The sequence below is a fragment of the Neophocaena asiaeorientalis genome, unplaced genomic scaffold (genome assembly GCF_003031525.2).
Source record: "Neophocaena asiaeorientalis asiaeorientalis breed wild unplaced genomic scaffold, Neophocaena_asiaeorientalis_V1.1 scaffold332, whole genome shotgun sequence".
Classification (NCBI taxonomy): domain Eukaryota; kingdom Metazoa; phylum Chordata; class Mammalia; order Artiodactyla; family Phocoenidae; genus Neophocaena; species Neophocaena asiaeorientalis.
In genome coordinates this window covers 3,885,358-3,903,244 of record NW_020173111.1, presented here as the reverse complement: position 1 = coordinate 3,903,244, position 17,887 = coordinate 3,885,358, and the positions used below count along the sequence as shown (strand labels likewise).

Sequence of the window (17,887 nt, the reverse complement as noted above, 5' to 3'; positions counted from 1 at the left end):
GGGTGGACAGAGCGAGGGAGAGAAGGGGATCTGCTCCAAGAGGAAGATGTGGTCCTGCTCCCAGAGGAAGATGCAGTGTTTGGCCCAGCAGTGGTGTGAGGCACTGGCCAAGGCTTCTGACTAAGGAATAGGTTGTCTCCTGATGCCAAGTCACTTCCCCCATTTTTGACAAGTGCGTCCCTCTTGCAAGAGCCCACCTTTCATCTCCACGAAACAGGACTGAGTTTGTGTCAGAAGAACAAAGCTCCTGGCATCACTACGGGGATCCCAAGGGGTCTCAATTAAATGACTAGTGGCAAATCCCTCTCCTTGACACAAGGAATGGTTTCCGGACTTACAAATAGTAAAGGTGCATGTGTATATTTGAAAATGTATAGAGTATCTCTAGAAATTACACTGAATGACTGAAAAAGAGATGCTCTAAAGGGAAGGGAATGGGACAGATGTCGAAGTTTCAGGCATGGAGACACATGACTATGTACCACGAACGCACACTGCTTATAAAAGGGGAAAGAAAGGTGTTACAGGGCAACCTTACCAGACAGCCACGCAGACCTCTTGCGGCTTCTCACAGATGGCCGTGATGCTGCAGTTGCTCCAGCAGGACTTCTGGCTGTCACAGGTGGACAATCTCACATCACAGAATTTACACAACTGCGGCAACTTGACGGCACCATTGTCGTCAGTGACCATCATGTCACTGTTAACTGGGAGGGAAAAGAGATGCATTACATGATTAACCAACATAATCAGCTGCCAGTGGATTCCTGATACGATGCAATTTCAAATGAACCTGGTGTCAGAAGAATGAATGCGGAGAAAGGCCACATAAGGCCTCCACATCAGATGAGAATTCGGTAATGAAAGCCAGGGCAGCGTGGAGATGGTTGGGATGGAGGAGGTTTGGTAACTTCTTGCCTTTGTCAGTGAGCGTCATAAGGCACTCTTTCTACAAAACCCTCCTCATTCAATCCAGAGACAGAGCTTGCGTTGCCCCACTGCATGGTGCTGGGTGCTGGTGAGCGTGCCCTTAAGGAAAGTATAGTTTAGCTGGTGGATGGACACGAAAACAGACCAGGGCAGGGCAACCCAAAATAAAGAGAGGCACGGAAGACGTGGGAGCCAGACGAGAGTCCCCACCTCATGGGCAGAGAGGGGTCCCGAGGAGCAGAGCTGTGACGTGGGGAAAGGGGGTCGGCCAGCTCGGAGGAGACCCTGGGGGTGAGGTGGGACTTTGCCATCGCTTTCCTGACCTACACCCGACAGAGCTATCCAGGCCTTCTTTGCAAGAGCCTGGCTCTGCCTGCTTCCTGTTGCCTTGAGCCAACTCAGTTGATAAAGTGTGTCTCCTAGACACACACACACAGGTGAGGCCTGGAGTCCCACAGGTGAGTGCCAGCAAGCTCCATCTCAAGGGTCTGCTGTCGGCAACCTCTCTGACCTCATCCCTCCCACCACCACCAGCCGCCCTCTTAATTCTTCACTCGCTACCTTTTAAGACACACGGGCCTTTCCTGGAAGAAGCCAAGCTCCTGCCTTCCTCACGCCCTTCCCTTGCTGTGCCCTTTGCCTGCCTTCTTGTCACCTTCCTGATCTTGGTTAAATGTCACCTCTTCATCCTAAAGCAGCCCACAAGGAACCAACATAGGGTTTTGTTTGATCTTCTGCACAACCTCCATCACTCACTGGCTTCTGCTCCATCCACCAAAATGCAGGCTCCATGAGGCCTTCTCTGTCTTGTTTCCACACTGCTTCTCCAGGGCCAAGAAGAGGGGCTGTCACATAGGAGACATCCAAACAAGCATACTGAATCAACGGTGACTAGCTAATACACGAAGGAATGAACACAAGAAGTTCACATCTGGCCTTGGCGACAGGTGGGAAGGGACAGAGAGCTTCCTCCCTCCCCTTGGGGGAGTGTGATGATACACTCAATATTCACTCACATTCACCAGTAACACTGAAGACACACTGTCCTTGGCAACACATATCTGCATGCTGAGAGGTGCTAAAAAGGTATAACACCCCTTCCCTCTTTTTTCCCTCAATGAGACCCTTTTCCATTGGCAATGGTGGTAACTACAGGCATGAGTTTGGAGAGTGAGACCAGGCTACTGTCAACAAACTTGAACTCAAAGACACTTCTTTGCTAGACTAGGAAAGATTAAGCACTCAGACAGCAGGGGGCACTAGACCAGACTCCATCAGGAAGCAGGAGGGTGCTTCTCCCAGGGTCACCACTGGAAAGGCCTGAGCAAATCCTCCTCGTCCTCTCCTGTGTTAAGGACGCTCCAGCCTAAGTCCCGATGCACAGCTTCCAAGACCTCCCATGGCCGCTCCCTGCCCGTGAATTCTAGTTTCTGTCACCGACACTTTGCCACGCAGACGTCTTTGTTGCCTGGGCACAGCACCTGTTTCCTGGGTCTCTAAAAATATAAACCTATATAAATTTAAGATTTGCTTTCTTGTGGTACATTAAATATAGAAGCAAAAAAATAAACCCATTCATCCCTCTCAGGCCTCAAGTTCATTTCAGGAAGTGTATTTTTAGGTGACAAACTATTTTGAAATTCTCAATGTCTCCCAAACCAAGAGCTCTAACTAAGCTTAGCTAAAAATACAGGCCACAATGCTCTCTGAATCTTGTGTTCCATTTGGGACTAAGACAACAATGAATATATATATATTTTCTACAATGGTTAGATTTGGATCCATTTGTGAAACAGCTAATTTAACCCTTCAGGCTTCCCTACAAGACATAGGCAAGGCAAAACAAAAAAAAAAAAGCTAGGCCAGGTTCTGTTTATTTGATTTTTTTAATAGAGTAGTTTCAGACAAACATCTCTTTGCTGGTTAGAAAGTTGCTGTTTTAAATATAAAATCAAACCTCCAAGGCTTGGAATTCAGCCTTCCAGCATTTTAGGATTTTAGCCTCTATTAGTGGTTATCAACTTTGGGGCCATGTTGGAATCCATCACTTAGAGCGCTTAAAAAACTCATGAAGCAGCCCCACCCCCCAGACATGCTGATTTAATTATTCTGGAGAGTGGCCTGGGCACCAGGTCTTTTAGAAGCTGCTCAGACAATTCTCGATTCTCGCGTGCAACCAAGGCTGAGACCCTGACCTGGAATTAGTTGGAAACGACATAACTGGCACAAAACAAATCAGCACAAAAATACCCTCCCTGCCCCCAACACACAAACACATATATAATGTATGTGACAGTGGTGGGGTAGCCCCTCAATAAAGCTGGAAGATGTTTCCTTGTGAAAAACACACACCTAAAGCCACGTGATTAGCACTTTGACACACTGCTGATGGAAAGGAGTCCTTCCCTGGGCTGGCAGATCCTTTTCTAACAGAAGCTAAGAAGTGTGACAAAAGTGGCAGAGTCAGGAGTGATGGGAGAGAAAAAAGCCAGATGTGATTGGTGCTGGGAGCTGCAGTGGCAACCACAGATGTGTGGAGAAGTATAAGTGCTTTAGATCTGATGCCTGCAGAACACAATCCACAGGGAAGAGACAAAAAAAGGGTCATCAAAAAAAAGAAAGAAGAGAGAAAGAAGAAGAAAGAGGGGGCAGTAGGCTGCAGGGCTCAGGGGGCTGGGAGACAGGCAGATGCACAGCCCTGCTACCAGATGGAGAGGCCAAGAAAGAGAAATCTCACGGCTGAATTCTAGGGAAAAGGCAAAAGGACAACTTGACTCACACTTGGAGGCACAGGCATGTGGAGGGAGGGGGACGTATACAACAGAACTTGTCCATCTTAAGCACCTACTATGTGCTAGTCAAGGTGCTAAGTTATCACATAGAGCCTCCTGAGTACCCAGCGAGGGGGCCCCATTTTTCCCTTTGTTACAGTAAAAGCTACCACTGCTAAGGTGAGCAGACTTTTTAGCTTGACAAGCTTTTTTTTAATTGGAAAAATTCGAAAGCCTTGACACAGGGCATAGTCACTGCCATGCCCCCACCCCCACCAGGCACTCCATACTAGCGGACCCAGGAGGCTCCTGATCTGGATGATTCCACCAGCAAATAGCGTCCAGGCTCCATTTAAGGCCAGTGTTGTCCTTTGTGAACAGGTGCAGTGGGGGGATAGAGAGATAAGTGCAGGAGCATGGCTCCCTTCACCTTTACTGGGGGTCAGCTAATCTTGATAATCTTGATAAAGGCTTTAAGTGCTCACTTTGGGGCGAGGGGACAGCGAGAAATGCATACAAGCTTTTGCTCATGGTTTCAGAGGCTGGTTCACAGATTCCCTGAAAGCCCATAGCCCCAGGTGAAGAATCTGAGGCCCACCCCGGAGTCCTCGCAGGTCACTGAGAACATGCTGGATAGTTCAAGGCTAATCAGAGTGGGGGGCAGAGCCAGTGGGGCAGAACGTGGGGGGGATGGTGATTCACTCCACTTACAACTGCCTCTTGTGCATTCCAGTCCACAGAAAAAGCTACTGTCATCGCAAACAACATCGTATGCTTAATACATAATTTTTGTGAAGCCAAAGGAATGAAGAGTTAATGCACGCACCTAACTAGCCAGGAACAAAGATATTTCTCTAAACAACAGCATAACAAACACCACCTAATGAACCCTATAGCCAACCCCAAACAACTTCAAAATTCCTTCCAACGCAGGTTGGAAAATTACTCTCTTAAGTGTCTTCAGTTAAGGTGATCTCATATTAAGGTGTATTTTCCTGCCTAGGGACGCTCTGTGAGCAACTGACCATCCTCAGTGAATTTTCTATCTGTAACAGGCAAATGAGCTCTTCGTAACGTTCTCCAGAATGAGAAGATCTCTCACCTGGAAAGCCAGCCAGTAAAGGAAGTGAATGAGGATGGCCTCCTCCAGCATATGACAGTATCACATGGCCCATCACATGTCACTTCTCTTCAAACAGACCCATGAGTAACAGCAAGATCTTCAGTCCAGATCACACTGCCTTCCTCATTTTAGGGCACATTTTCCCCAAACTCACTACCTAGAGACAGAGGTTCCGAGTCTTGAGAATAAGAACTAAGTAAATGCTTAGCTATGTCTATTTCTGGAATAGTACTACTGTCTTTGAAGGTCATAGATGAGCAGCCTAATAAAGGTTAGATTATCCCAGATAAATATTAGGAATTTTGCATACAAACTGTTACTCCGTAACTTTGGAATGGTGTCTACTATTAGCTGAGCTATTAGGTAAAGTCTCAAAATTCCACATATAATCCCAAACACTTTAGCAGAAATGCATTCACGTATCTTTGAATTCCTGCATCTATCTACTGTTGTTTTATGGCATGTTTTGGGGGCATTTAGGAATTCATTTATTCTACAAACACCTGTGGATGTCTTGCTTTGTGCTATAAATTTCATAGCAGGGTCATTAAAATTGATATAACCAAGTGCAGCATCTCAAAGAATAATCCACGGCAACTGGCAAACAAAACTCACTATGATTCAGAGCAGTGCTCCTCAGATATTAACAAGCACACAGATCCCTTGGGAATATGTTAAGCCCACTGGGGTATGTGTATGGAGTGTACTGGCTCATGCAATGGTGGGGCTGGCAAGTCTGGAATTTCTAGTGCAGGCCGGCAAGCTGGAAACTCAGGCAGGAATCAGTGCTGCAGTTTTAAGGCAGAATTCCTTCTCCAGGAAACCTCAGTTCTTCCCTGTAAGACCTTCCAACTGATTGGAGGAGGCCCATTCACATTATTGAGGGTAATCTACTTTCTAGAAAGTCAACTGATTGTAGCTGTCAATCATCTACCTTCACAGCAACCCCCAGATACGTGTTTGATGAAAGAACAAGGCACTAGAGCCTCACCAGGCACTCGCAGGTACCATCCAGGGTAGGACAGAGACTCTGTCCTCAGCTGGTGCCAATGCTGCCTGTTCATACTTTGGGCAGGAAGTTTGCGGAGAACCCAGTTTGTGGCTGGCCATGATTTCCCTTTCTCCACTCATTCTGGATCTAGCAAAATCGAATACCGATTCCTCCTCACCATTTTTCCAGGCATGGTCTCCTCTTATAGTTCTTTCCGTCTGCTTTTCTCTTGCTCCTGGCCTTGTAAACGATCGTGGACCCAGAGGCTCTGATCACCATATGGGCCACAATGGAAAGACTTGTTCTCGGCAAGAAGGTTTTTAAGTGCAGTTGGCATTTCAGAGTCAGACACAGAGGCAACCATCTGGCAGCCAGCCGCCATGGTCTGCGATGCTGGCAACAGACACCCATGGCCCCCGAGACCCAGTGGGACCAGTCTACTGGACTGTCACACGTGCCATCCCACCCAGAATAAAGCATCCAGTCAAACAACTCACAGGACCCTTCATGACTCGTCATGAAAGAAAGCCATTCCCCAGCGAGTCAAATAAATTGGCTAACTGCTAAATACAAACAAAGAAAACAAAAAAAAAAACTCGTAATTAAGTCAAAGATAGTTTAGGAAGATTTCCCTTCTCTGAACTTTTATTGCATACTTGGAACTTCTAATACAAGGCGATACCTTATTAGTTTTTAAATTGTATTTTAACCCTCATCCCTTAAATAAGTATAAGTATATTGAAAGCAGGAAAGGAGGGGCTTTTCTCCAATGACAGTCCCCCAAAGTCTCTGGGAACCAGGATCAGTACTGGAGAAACCACCACTAAGGTAACTGGGAGGCCAGAGTCTGGTTTTGAGAGGCACAAGAGGACAGAAAGGCATTTGATTGGGAACAGAGCATAGACCAGGAGAGGTTGAGCAGAACGGGGGATCTAAACAATCTAGGGGCAGGATCTCTGAAGACAGCGAATTATTCAACAAACACGCATCCCGTTTTACAGATGGACAGAAGGTGAGGTACACGATGTCTGAGGTGTGTACGCAGGTCATAGCATGGCTTGGCCAAAGCTGGATTTAGAACAGGCAAGAAGATAGACGAGGCATAAAAAATGTCCCAGCAGGAGCACAACAGGCAAGAACAGAATCCAATTTTGTCTATCTAATCTCATAATAGGACTATTCCCTTCTAAAAATGAACTGAAGAAACTCAATGCCTGGTTTAAAAACTTAAAAGTCAAGGGCTGGTGAATAAACCACTGAATCTGGACAGTTGTAGACCCTCTTAATAAAACTCCAGCCTAAATTCATTGTTATGTAGGTAACTGTGAATGACCTGGAAAGGAGGCAGAGGTGTGTGTGTGAGTGTGAGAGTGTGTGTGTGTGCATTTATGTATATAATTCCCCACCCTCTGTGACTTGTTCAACTGAGGGAACTTAGCTTTGAGGGTTTCTTTTTTTTAGCCCTTTTTGGCTCATAAGTTTAACAGTTTACTATGCATGGTTTTAAGAAGAACTGTGTAAACATAAATTTGTAGCAGATTAAGGAATTAAGGGATGTTTCAAAGGGATTAATTCAATATAGTACTTTAAATGGAAAACTTGATTGTTCCTTTTTTTAAATTTTATTTATTTATTTTTATTTTTGATTGTATTGGGTCTTTGTTGCTGCACATGGGCTTTCTCTAGTTGCGGCGAGCGGGGGCTACTCTTAGTTGCAGTGTGCGGGCTTCTCATTGCAGCAGCTTCTCTTGTTGCAGAGCACGGGCTCTAGGCATGCGGGCTTCAGCAGTTGTGGCATGCGGGCTCAGTAGTTGTGGCTTGCAGGCTCTTGAGTACAGGCTCAGTAGTTGTGGCACACGGGCTTAGTTGCTCCACGGCATGTGGGATCTTCCCAGACCAGGGCTCGAACCCGTGTTCCCTGCATTGGCAGGTGGATTCTTAAGCACTGCGCCACCAGGGAAGTCCCTTGATTGTACCTTTGAACTAGGATTTTTTTATTTTGATTTACAAGGAAATATTAAAGGAGTTACATATAGTATAAAATAAGCTGTAACTGAATGGAAAAATAATTGCTTTTTCCAGTGACAAACATAAAATAACTGAGCAGGAGTTTCACCTACATCTTCCCTATTTAACACTCCCCAGCCCCTCTAATTCCAAATAGCTCCCAAATAGGCATGCTCTGTTTTCTTACTTATCCCTGAATTTCTTGGATCACTAAGGAATGAAATGCAGTTTGAGTTCTCAAACAAGTTGTTGAATTTGCTTTTTTTTTTTTCTTTTTTTTTTTGATATATGTCCCAGAATCAGGTCATATATCAGGTAACAAAACCCAAACATTTAAAATGATTCTTGCAGATGGAAATATCTATATTGTTGCCAGAGGCAGTATTTCAGAATACAGTCACTTCTGCCCTGTTCAAAGAGTTGAAACACTTTTAGCACTCTCAACTTTTATAGAGATCCTTCATCTTTAACAGGGATCTCATGGATAAAACACCCTTCTGAGAGCTGGACAGAGGTGAGCAGTCTGCAACAAATACCACCATCCGTACTTGCCAATTTTAGTTTATCATTGAGAAAGCTCATTTTAACAGTGCATTTATCTGGCAAATCCTAACTGTAGAGTTTTTGAAATGAGCCAAAACCCAAGAGCATGCAGGGCTGGGGCTGAGGAAAAGAGGAAACAAGTTGAAAAACTGAAGCCATATCATTGCACATAGGATGGTTCATCAAGTGAAGATTAGACTGTGGCGCTAATTCATAGTCTGTCAAAACCATAACTTTCCTGCTAGGAAGGGCTTTAAAATTGGCCCTTTACATTTAGTAATAGTAACTGAGAAAACAATTCTCCCTCAGTTGATATGACTTGGATGGTGGACTGTAGCAACAAGGAAAATAACCCAGAGATTATTGAAAATAAAAGATGATTGACTAACTCTCTTAGTGACAGTCAAAACAACATTGGTAAATAGTCTGATAGAGGCAAGATAATGAGCACAAGATTTATGGAGCATTATCGCATTCCAATTCAGCTAAAATCATTTGTTACTTACCAAAAATATTAGCCAACATAAACAAACATGCATCATTTATCTGCTCTGGAAGAGCCTTCAAATTAACCCTTTATGGAAAGGTTGGACAGAATAGGGCATGGTTCTTTTTTCAAGATGCTTATGATCCTACAGGAAATAAAAAACTTGCACAAAAATGATTTCTAGCAAAAGAACTTTGGAAACGGTTTACCCAAAGATATGCTTTTCCATTAAGTTATTTATTTAGGAATTAAACAGTACTTTAACTCAAAATGCTGAGGCAGCTGAATGCAAAATGCCAGAACTAATACAAAATCCGATAAGAAGGGATTTTTTAAAAGGTAGCAACTGTTTGAGAATCAGAAAAACAGGCATCTGGGTTGAGCCATTTGCTTCAACCGAGCAAGGAATTTGGTCGGAATATCAATCTCCTGTGAGATCCAGCTTTTACATTTCTAAATTTCTGTGGTGATTTTTCCCTACCTCTCTTCCAAAATGGGCTGCAGTGTCCTGATGCAGGCCCGGTGCCGGAAAGGTTTTTCAATTACAGTTTTATGAAGTATGTGAAAATATCAGTCAAAGCAGATGATTCCCATATTTGTGATCTGGAAAAGGGCTGAAACACTACTGCACTCGGGAGAGGTACTCCTTCAGATGGTGAGTCTCAGAGGCTTGGTTTCTGGCAACGAAGGAGCCTGGGGCTGGACCAGGCTGGGAGATGCTGCAGCCCAGCCAAGATCGCTACGCGGGGGTTGTGGGCGCGGACAGCCCCCAGATGTATCGTTTGGCTTGACTTCTCTTCTTTTTCAAATGTGAACCAAGTTTGAAAATGAGGCGATGTCACATGAAAAGCTGGATTTCCAACTCCACTTAAGAAAATAAAAAGACTGGGCAACAGTAGGCAACATCATCCCATGACAACCATATCTGGCGGGGAGGGGCGGTGCCCCCTCCTTAAGTCGGCCTCATCCCCGCCGCTCCTCTGTGTCTCCTACCCCCTGCCCCTTTGGCCACCTGAGCATACCATTAATGAGTATTTAACATGTCCATTCAATTCTCTCTTCCCAGATTAGAGGCTTCACAGGAATGTAAAAATTCATGATTAACTCTCTAATATGGACATTTTCCAATATGCATTTTATTCTCTAATGTGGATACTCACATTTCAGTTCAAGGAAAAGGAAAATTTTCTCCTTTAGAAATCAGATCTGTGTGGGATAAGTGATAATAACAACAACATGATAATTTCTATTATCACCATTTATTGGATGCAAACCAAATGCTTAGTCCAGTGCTAAGTGCTGTAATGATTAGTTCATTCACTCATCACAAAGGCCATGTAATTTTGTCATCATCATTTTATAGATGATTAAGGGTCAAAGAGGTGAAATAACTTATGGAACATCAACGAGAGACAGCCAAGGAGAGACAAAGCCACAGGTCATATGTAAGCCCTCATCCCTCCTGATATGAACAAGAAAATAGAGATTCCCCTAGAGGTTTAAGAGCAGAGCTGTACACTCATTCCAGCTGAAGGCAAAGACTGAGTGTGGCCAGCTGGAGCTGATGGGAGCAGGTAGGGGTGGGGGAGCAGTATGTTTCTTAGAAGACAGCTTTGGTTCTCTGCAATTACTTTACTTATTTTATTTTAGGATACGTCTATAATAAGGGCAGGTTAGTAAAGTCCAAGAGTTCTCAAGTCAAAGACTTGAGTGTGAGTTCAGGTTTGGGGGCCAGCCACTTAACTTCTCGGAACCTCCGTTTCTCGATCTATGAAATGGTACTTTTTAGGGTCAAGACAAAGAGAAAACATGCTTGACGTACATGTGAGAACTGTCTAGACGGTAAAAAGTGCCACACAAGCACTCCCTGGAACAGAAAAGGAACAGGGCAGGCAATGCTCTCTCTCCCAAAAGAAAATTACAGGAAAGGCATGACAATGACAAGACAATTAAGAGTCTGGTAAATCTATTCCCACTTATCAATAGAATGCAGCAGTTTGATGACTTCTAAGAAATCTTTCAGGACATTTGAGTAAACAGACAAACTGAAATATAATAACTTTTGTTACTGAGATGATCCAGAGCTTTCAAAGAGATAGAATGAAGTCAGTCATTGTTACTGTAAAGTTCCCAGGAGTGCTTAGGGTCTTTAAACAACCCTTCTAGAACCAAATAACCTGGTTTTGCAATATTGTTCATAACCAGCTTAGGTCTCGCAAACAGGCAGTAAGTTGAAGATCAAGTTCAGTTCTCCAATCCTCTGCCAACCCCTGCACAACATGCAACAGGCCAGAGCTGATCTGCTTTGGCTTTGCAACACCTAGTGTGTTACCTGACAACGTGCTGATAAAATTAGCGAGTTTTGACACTCAGAGACGGGGAGGCAAGGAGGTGCCTTAAGACTCTGGAATTCTAACATGTTGAAATAAGCTTATGTTTGGCTTTCTCTGAGAAAGAAAGAAAGGAAACAAAACCAAGACACTTAGATTCACAGCTGACCAGAAAACTGGAGGACACCGGCAGCAACTTTACTAGATTTTTAAGTGTCTGTAGTTAAGAAGGAATGCCATTCAGATGTATGGAAAGCAACAGTCCTTAATCTCTTCTCCTTGAGGCCATTTAGTCTCCTAAAAATTAATGAGGGTCTACTGCTCTCCGAGTCATACTGGAGAACTGTCCAGGCTGGGAGTGGAGAAAGCTCCAGATGACAGTCAGCTGGCTCCAGGCTCCAGGGCAGTCAGCCCCTCCTCTGCCAGTCAAATACTGGGTCGAACACAATGATTTTTAAGGTCCTTTTCATTTTGGAAAATATTCACAATTCCACCCCCAAAGTCATGAAAGCTGAGCAATTCAAACATGTCCCAGCACTGACCTGGCACCCCTACTTAAATAGCATGAGATGCCATGATTCCGTTTATATAAGAAAAATGGCTTCAAGACTATCGTTCTGTTTTGTTTTCTCTGCTAATGAAGAAATCCACTCTGTGCCACTTCTCAGCACGCTGATGAAGGACCACATCCCCCCTTCATGGGCACAGACTTAAACCTGGTCAGGGCAGCTGACCCGTCTTCCAAGAACAAAACTAGTGTCATTCGTGCATCATAAGGTTGGAAGGAAGGAAAAAGCTGTCAGGTGACAGAGGATCACTTTCCATTCAGCCCCTACAGGCATCTCCTCTAACTTTACAGGGGATGTGGAGGAAATTCTGATTTAGAACAGGCACTTTAACTGTAAAGTTTCAAACAACAACCTTCAGCATTAGAAACATCTACGGTTACCCTGGATCCATTCTCTGGGATCAGCTTGAATGATAACCATTAATAACAGGTATGGTTATACAAAAACAGCGTTTTGCTTGCTCAATGCCTTGATTACGCGTGACAGTTAATGAAAGATCGGTATGACTGTTCCCATTTACAGAACAGGGAAGTGTTTAAATAACTAGCTGAGGCTGGCAGGCAGAGGCTGGCAGCTTCATGAGGGCAGGACTGTCACCTCTCTTGTTCTGGGACAGACAGCCTCAGCCCAGGTCGGCCACATACTGGGGGGGTCCATAAATGTTGGCTGAGTTAAAAGGCCAAAATTCAAAATCAAGCTCCTGCCACAATGCCATCTATTTAAGGCTGATTCTCCCCAAAATGCAAATGAAGGAAAAGAAATACAGTCAATTTTAAGGAAATGAAAGTAAAAAGCACTCCTAGTCTTAGCATTATGTTAACAGGGACCCAATTCTAGAACTTGTGTGTAGGGGGTACTTTTAATGGATTAGGTGCAGCCGAACGACCCTTGACTCGCTGGCATAAGAACAAAAAGCACGCGGAGATTCAGTTTGGTTTCTAAGATAACACGGCCCACTTTGAAACCTCCCCCTACGTGTTGTTCAAGCAGAGGAAGTGAAACGAAAAAGAAACAAGTTTCAAGCACTGTTAAGCCTTCAAGAAAGGACAACAAAGTGTAGGAAATCTGAAACAAAATCTGAGAATCTGCCCTTAAACTGGGCAACCTGGCTTGTTTTCTCACAGTGCAGCTGGATGAGAAAAGTGAGGTGGTCTCTGCCCTTCCTGGGCATCACGTGTGGCTGTCATGACCTGACTGTTATTTACAGTAAACAGTGTGAAGGGCTCTGGGGAGGTAAGTAGCTGTGATCTGTACCATGCTATCTTCCAATGAGTGAGAAGTCAATAGCCCTCCCAGCCCTGACAGTCCCACTCAGGCTGTTGAGAAGAGAAAGCAGCATTTACATGATGATGTTTGATTGTCAATAGGCTGCAGGAGGGCCAAGATAGATCTCAGCACTCATTTTATTTTATTTTACTTTTTAAATTTATTTTAACCAAGTCTAGTTGATTTACAACGTTGCATTCATTTCTGCTGTACGGCAAAGTGATTCAGTTATATATATATAAATTTTTTAAATATTGTTTTCCATGATGGTTTACCACAGGATACTGAATATAGTTCCCTGTGCTATACAGTGGGACCTTGTTGTTTATCCATATTATATATAATAGTTTGCATCTGCTCATCCTCAACTCCCCCCCCCCTTGGCAACCAAAGTCTATTCTCTATGTCTGTGAGTCTGTTTTGTACATAAGTTCATCTGTGCCATATTTTAGATTCTACATATAAATGATATCATATGGTATTTGTCTTTCTCTTTCTGACTTACTTCACTTAGTATAACAATCTCTAGTTGCATCCTTGTTGCTGCAAATGGCATTATTTCATTCTGTTTATGGCTGAGTAGTATTCCACTGTATATATGTACCACATCTTCTTTATTCATCCAGCAGTCATTTTAATATGGAAAAATGAGAACCACAAAGCCCTGGAAGTGCGTCTTCTCACTTGGTACTGGAATCCAATGGGCTGCTCCCAGCTAGGGGCGATGGCCACCTTTACATACTGAAATACCATTCAGTACGAGGGCTCAGGGTGGAGTACACAACTTCAACTATGACATGTTGTGAATCACCTTTGATAAGGAACTCAAACTACAATACTTTCTAGTTCTTCAGAAGACTTTTTAAGCAAGCTCTTGTGTGCAGCTAACTTTGGCATCTTTGATTTGCAGTCAAATAATCTCATTCATTAAACCTACCCAGTGCTGGAGTGAAGGCCAAGATGTGTAAAAAGCTACATAGCCCCAGAGGTAACTGAGAAAGTACCTTCTGACTCCACTTCACAGTCTCTTACCCATCTTAGTCCTATCTTTTTACCAACACCAATGGAGCTGCAGTCTGGCTCCATTTCTTGTGGAGTCCAATATAAAAACGTGTGTCTATAAATGTAAAAAGAGAGAAGTAAAGATGAGAGATGGTGGGCGTGGGGAGGTGACAAGCGGCCTCTAGTTTTAGGGCATTTGAACTTGCTGTTCCCTCCAACCAGAACGTTCTTGCCCCAGACATCTGCCTTTTTCCGACAGGGGTGTGACAACCATCACTCTCTACTCACTTGTACACACAGACTTCATGCTCCAGAATCGTGAACACTGCCTGGCATGTGGTAGTTGGTCCTCCATGAAACACTGTTTCCAGTTTTCTGTTTCCCTTAGTCTTCTAAAGTCAAGTTTCATATCCCTTCCTTAGGTTGCAAGAGAAACCTTCTACCCTCCTGATAAATTCCTCTCATTTGTAAAAAATTAATACGTATTTGCTGGAATAGGAATAAAAATATGCTCACAGAGGAAATAGGGGAAAAAGATGTATTGGACCCAGGCATGGAGGGTATAAATAGTCATGGCAGAGTTTAAAGAAAATGAAAACCTCGAGGATTGGTTAGTCAACATTAGCTGTATAAAGAGGTCAGTTCAGAAGTCAAAGAGTGATAAACAACAAGGTCCTACTGTACAGAATGGGGAACTATAGTCAACATCCTGTGATAAACCATAATGGAAAAGAATATGAAAAAAATGTATATATATATATATGTATAACTGAATCACTTTGCTGTACAGAAATAACACAACATTGTAAATCGACTATACTTGAATAAAATTTTTTTTTTAATTATTTTTGGCTGCACTGGGTCTCAGTTGCTGTGCATGGGCTTTCTCTAGTTGCGGCGAGCAGGGGCTACTCTTTGTTGCAGTACATGGGCTTCTCTTTGCGGTGGCTTCTCTTGTTGCAGAGCACAGGTTCTAGGTACGCGGGCTTCAGTAGCTGTGCCACATGGGCTCAGTAGTTGTGGCGCACGGGCTCTAGAGCACAGGCTCAGTAGTTGTGGCATGTGGGTTTAGTTGCTCCACAGCTCGTGGGATCTTCCCAGACCAGGGCTCGAACCTGTGTCCCCTACATTGGCAGGCAGATTCTTGACCATTGTGCCACAGGGAAGTCTCTTCAATAACATTTTTAAAAAAGAAGTCAAAGAGAGTTTCTTTCCCAGGAAGAGCTGGCTCACAAAGGTGGAGGACCAGCGGCAGCCATGAGAAGGTGCTTCTTTCCTACACACTGTTCTGAAGTTCAAGGACATTATACAGGGTTGCACTGTGTAACCTGGTGCCAGGAGCACACATGGCTGCTGACATTTTGATTTAAATTAACTAAAGTTAAATAAAATCACACCTCCAGTTTCAAGCAGCACTAGCCATTTTCAAAGGCTTAGTAGTCGCATGTGGCCAGGCTAGATTTAGAACATTTTTCATCACAGCAGCAAGGTCAACTGGACAACACTTGATCTAAAGAAATCCAAAAAAACCTGGGCTCCTCAGCTTCCAAGGAGCTCTGAAATCAAAGGCTCCAAGGGATATGGAAGGAGAAGCAGGGCAGAACCAGAAAAGAAGTCCCCCAGGAGAGATGTGCATACTGGCTAAGATGTCCTTGGAAATTAAAGCTCAATCCTGACTATCCTGATTTCATAAGGAATGTGTTTTATATTAAATGATTGGCCATCTGCAGTATTACAACTGAGGAAGGGACAGAAGACAGTCAGGGATAGGGACTAGAGTTCCAGAGTAAACCCATAAGCTGTGAGTGGCAGCGGAGAAGGTTCCAGAAGTGAGAAAAAAATGGACCAAACTAGGTTTGCAACAAGCTGGCACCTGGGAGGGCTCAAGTCAGCTGGCGCCACCTCTCAAGATGCAAATCCCTCTACCCAAGACAATACACTGCTCACAAAATAAGGCACATCTGACTCCTAAGTTCTTATTAAACCCCATTTCAATGGCTGGAACCAAATACAGAGCGAGGCACACAGATCATGTTTCCATTCAAAGCCCACATAAGCCTACAGCAAGGAAATGAACGTTTCAGGAAAAATACTGGCCTTTTTTTTTTTCAAGGTTTTTGGGAGGGTGTAAGTCACAGCACACCAAGTAAGGGTGAGTTCCCAGAAGAACACAGCAGAGAGGTGCCCAAGCGGGGAGAATTTATTCACAGGGGAAAAATCCCAGTGCCCTCTGGGATGGATGCTTTTGAAGGAAGCTGAACCCAATGAAAAGCATTCCTTCAGAGCAAGTTTTCTCCCTGAGATTTCTACCTGCCTCTTTAACTTCTCTACCTGGTTTTCCAGCAGGAATGGTTTATAATCCCTACCTCTCCATGGGCAGAACTTAAGCATATTTTCCTCCTGCAAGACAACACTATTTGTCCAGCCCTTTAAAGATTAAAACTAAAAACACAGATAATAAAAGAGGGTATTATAATTAGAGTGTATTGCTATTGAGTATTTCCATAAACATTAGGATATCATGGATCCAGGACAGAGACAGTCTCTAATTCCAAAGGACAGGAATGGAAAGGTACAAATAATTCAATCTGTTCCCCTAAGAAATGACCTGATTATCCTCACTGGAAGACTTGAGGAGAATGGGAATTTCAAGGATATGACTGTCCTGTCCATTATGGTAGCCAACAGCCCCATGTGGCTATTTACATTTAAGTTAATTGAAATAAAATAACATAATTCAGTTCCTTAGTTGCACCTGCCACATTTCAAGCCATATGGGGCTAACGGTACCCACGGTGGGCAGTGCAGATATAAGATACGGTCACCACTGCAGAAGGTTCTACCAAACAGTGCTGCTCACCAAGACAGCTAAATAATTCGTCCCAGTAACATCATGGAGATTTTGAAGTAAAAAGCTCCCCGAATACCACATTCCTGGGCTTTTGGCATCCTTCTCTAGTGAATTCCTTGCAGAGGTTTATGTATATTGTACAATCAAACCAACCTCCCCGGGCTCAGGCCCATTCAAATGGCATCAGATATGATAAAAGGATTCCATTGAGGCTCTCCTCAATTGAAACTCTAAATTCTTTAGATTTCTAAAAGTATGAAGTGTATGTTTGAGTTACCCGTGGTGCGGACATGCCAGGAAAATATCTATGAGTGAGACTTGGTAAAAGAAAGTGCTCCCTTGGAATTAATGAATCTGTGCCCTTGTTTGTTTTTTCACACCGTATTTCAGAGGAGTCAGCAGGCTGTGCGTGGAGTGAGGTCTAGATGGAACCTAAAGATAGGTGGGGATACCAAAGGTTCTGGGACTTTTAAGAGCTTCCCTATATATCTTTTGAGGTGCAATGAAGGAACTATTGTTTAAAAAATCATGAAGTGTTTGGGGAAGGGAAGGACTGGGAGTTTGGAGTTAGCAGAGGCAAACCATTACATATAGAATGGACAGACAACAACGTCCTACTGTATAGCACAGGGAACTATATTCAATACCCTGTGATAAACCATAATGAAAAAGAATATAAAAAATAATATGTACATGATAACTGAATCGCTCTGCTGTGTAGCAGAAACTATACAACACTGTATATCAACTATACTTCAATAAAATTTTTTAAAATATATTTTTTTAAAAAATCATGAAATGCTACTGCTGGTGGAACCCTATCCCCACCATGGGGTCAGAAATAAGGGTCCAGGAGCTGACTTGATGCGTAGGGAGGTTGTGACGGGCTCCCCTGCCTTCTGCTTATTGCAGAAGCATGATGGGAAAAGAAGAAAGGGGTCCACTGCCTGAACATCACACACTCCTGGCCTTGCAATGGTTTTAGTATGACATGCCCCTACTTATGATTTGCTAGTG

The 17,887-nt window shown here is 43.6% G+C and overlaps 1 protein-coding gene across 1 annotated transcript in view; it reads right to left on the bottom strand.

The window, feature by feature from the left end:
- Positions 1-17,887, bottom strand: part of TGFBR2 (transforming growth factor beta receptor 2) — a 95,357-nt gene that overhangs the window by 59,843 nt on the left and 17,627 nt on the right. Inside the window, exon 2 of the mRNA XM_024743445.1 lies at positions 539-707. Within this exon, the coding sequence (XP_024599213.1) occupies positions 539-707 (169 nt within the window). The remainder of the gene's footprint in view (positions 1-538; positions 708-17,887) is intronic.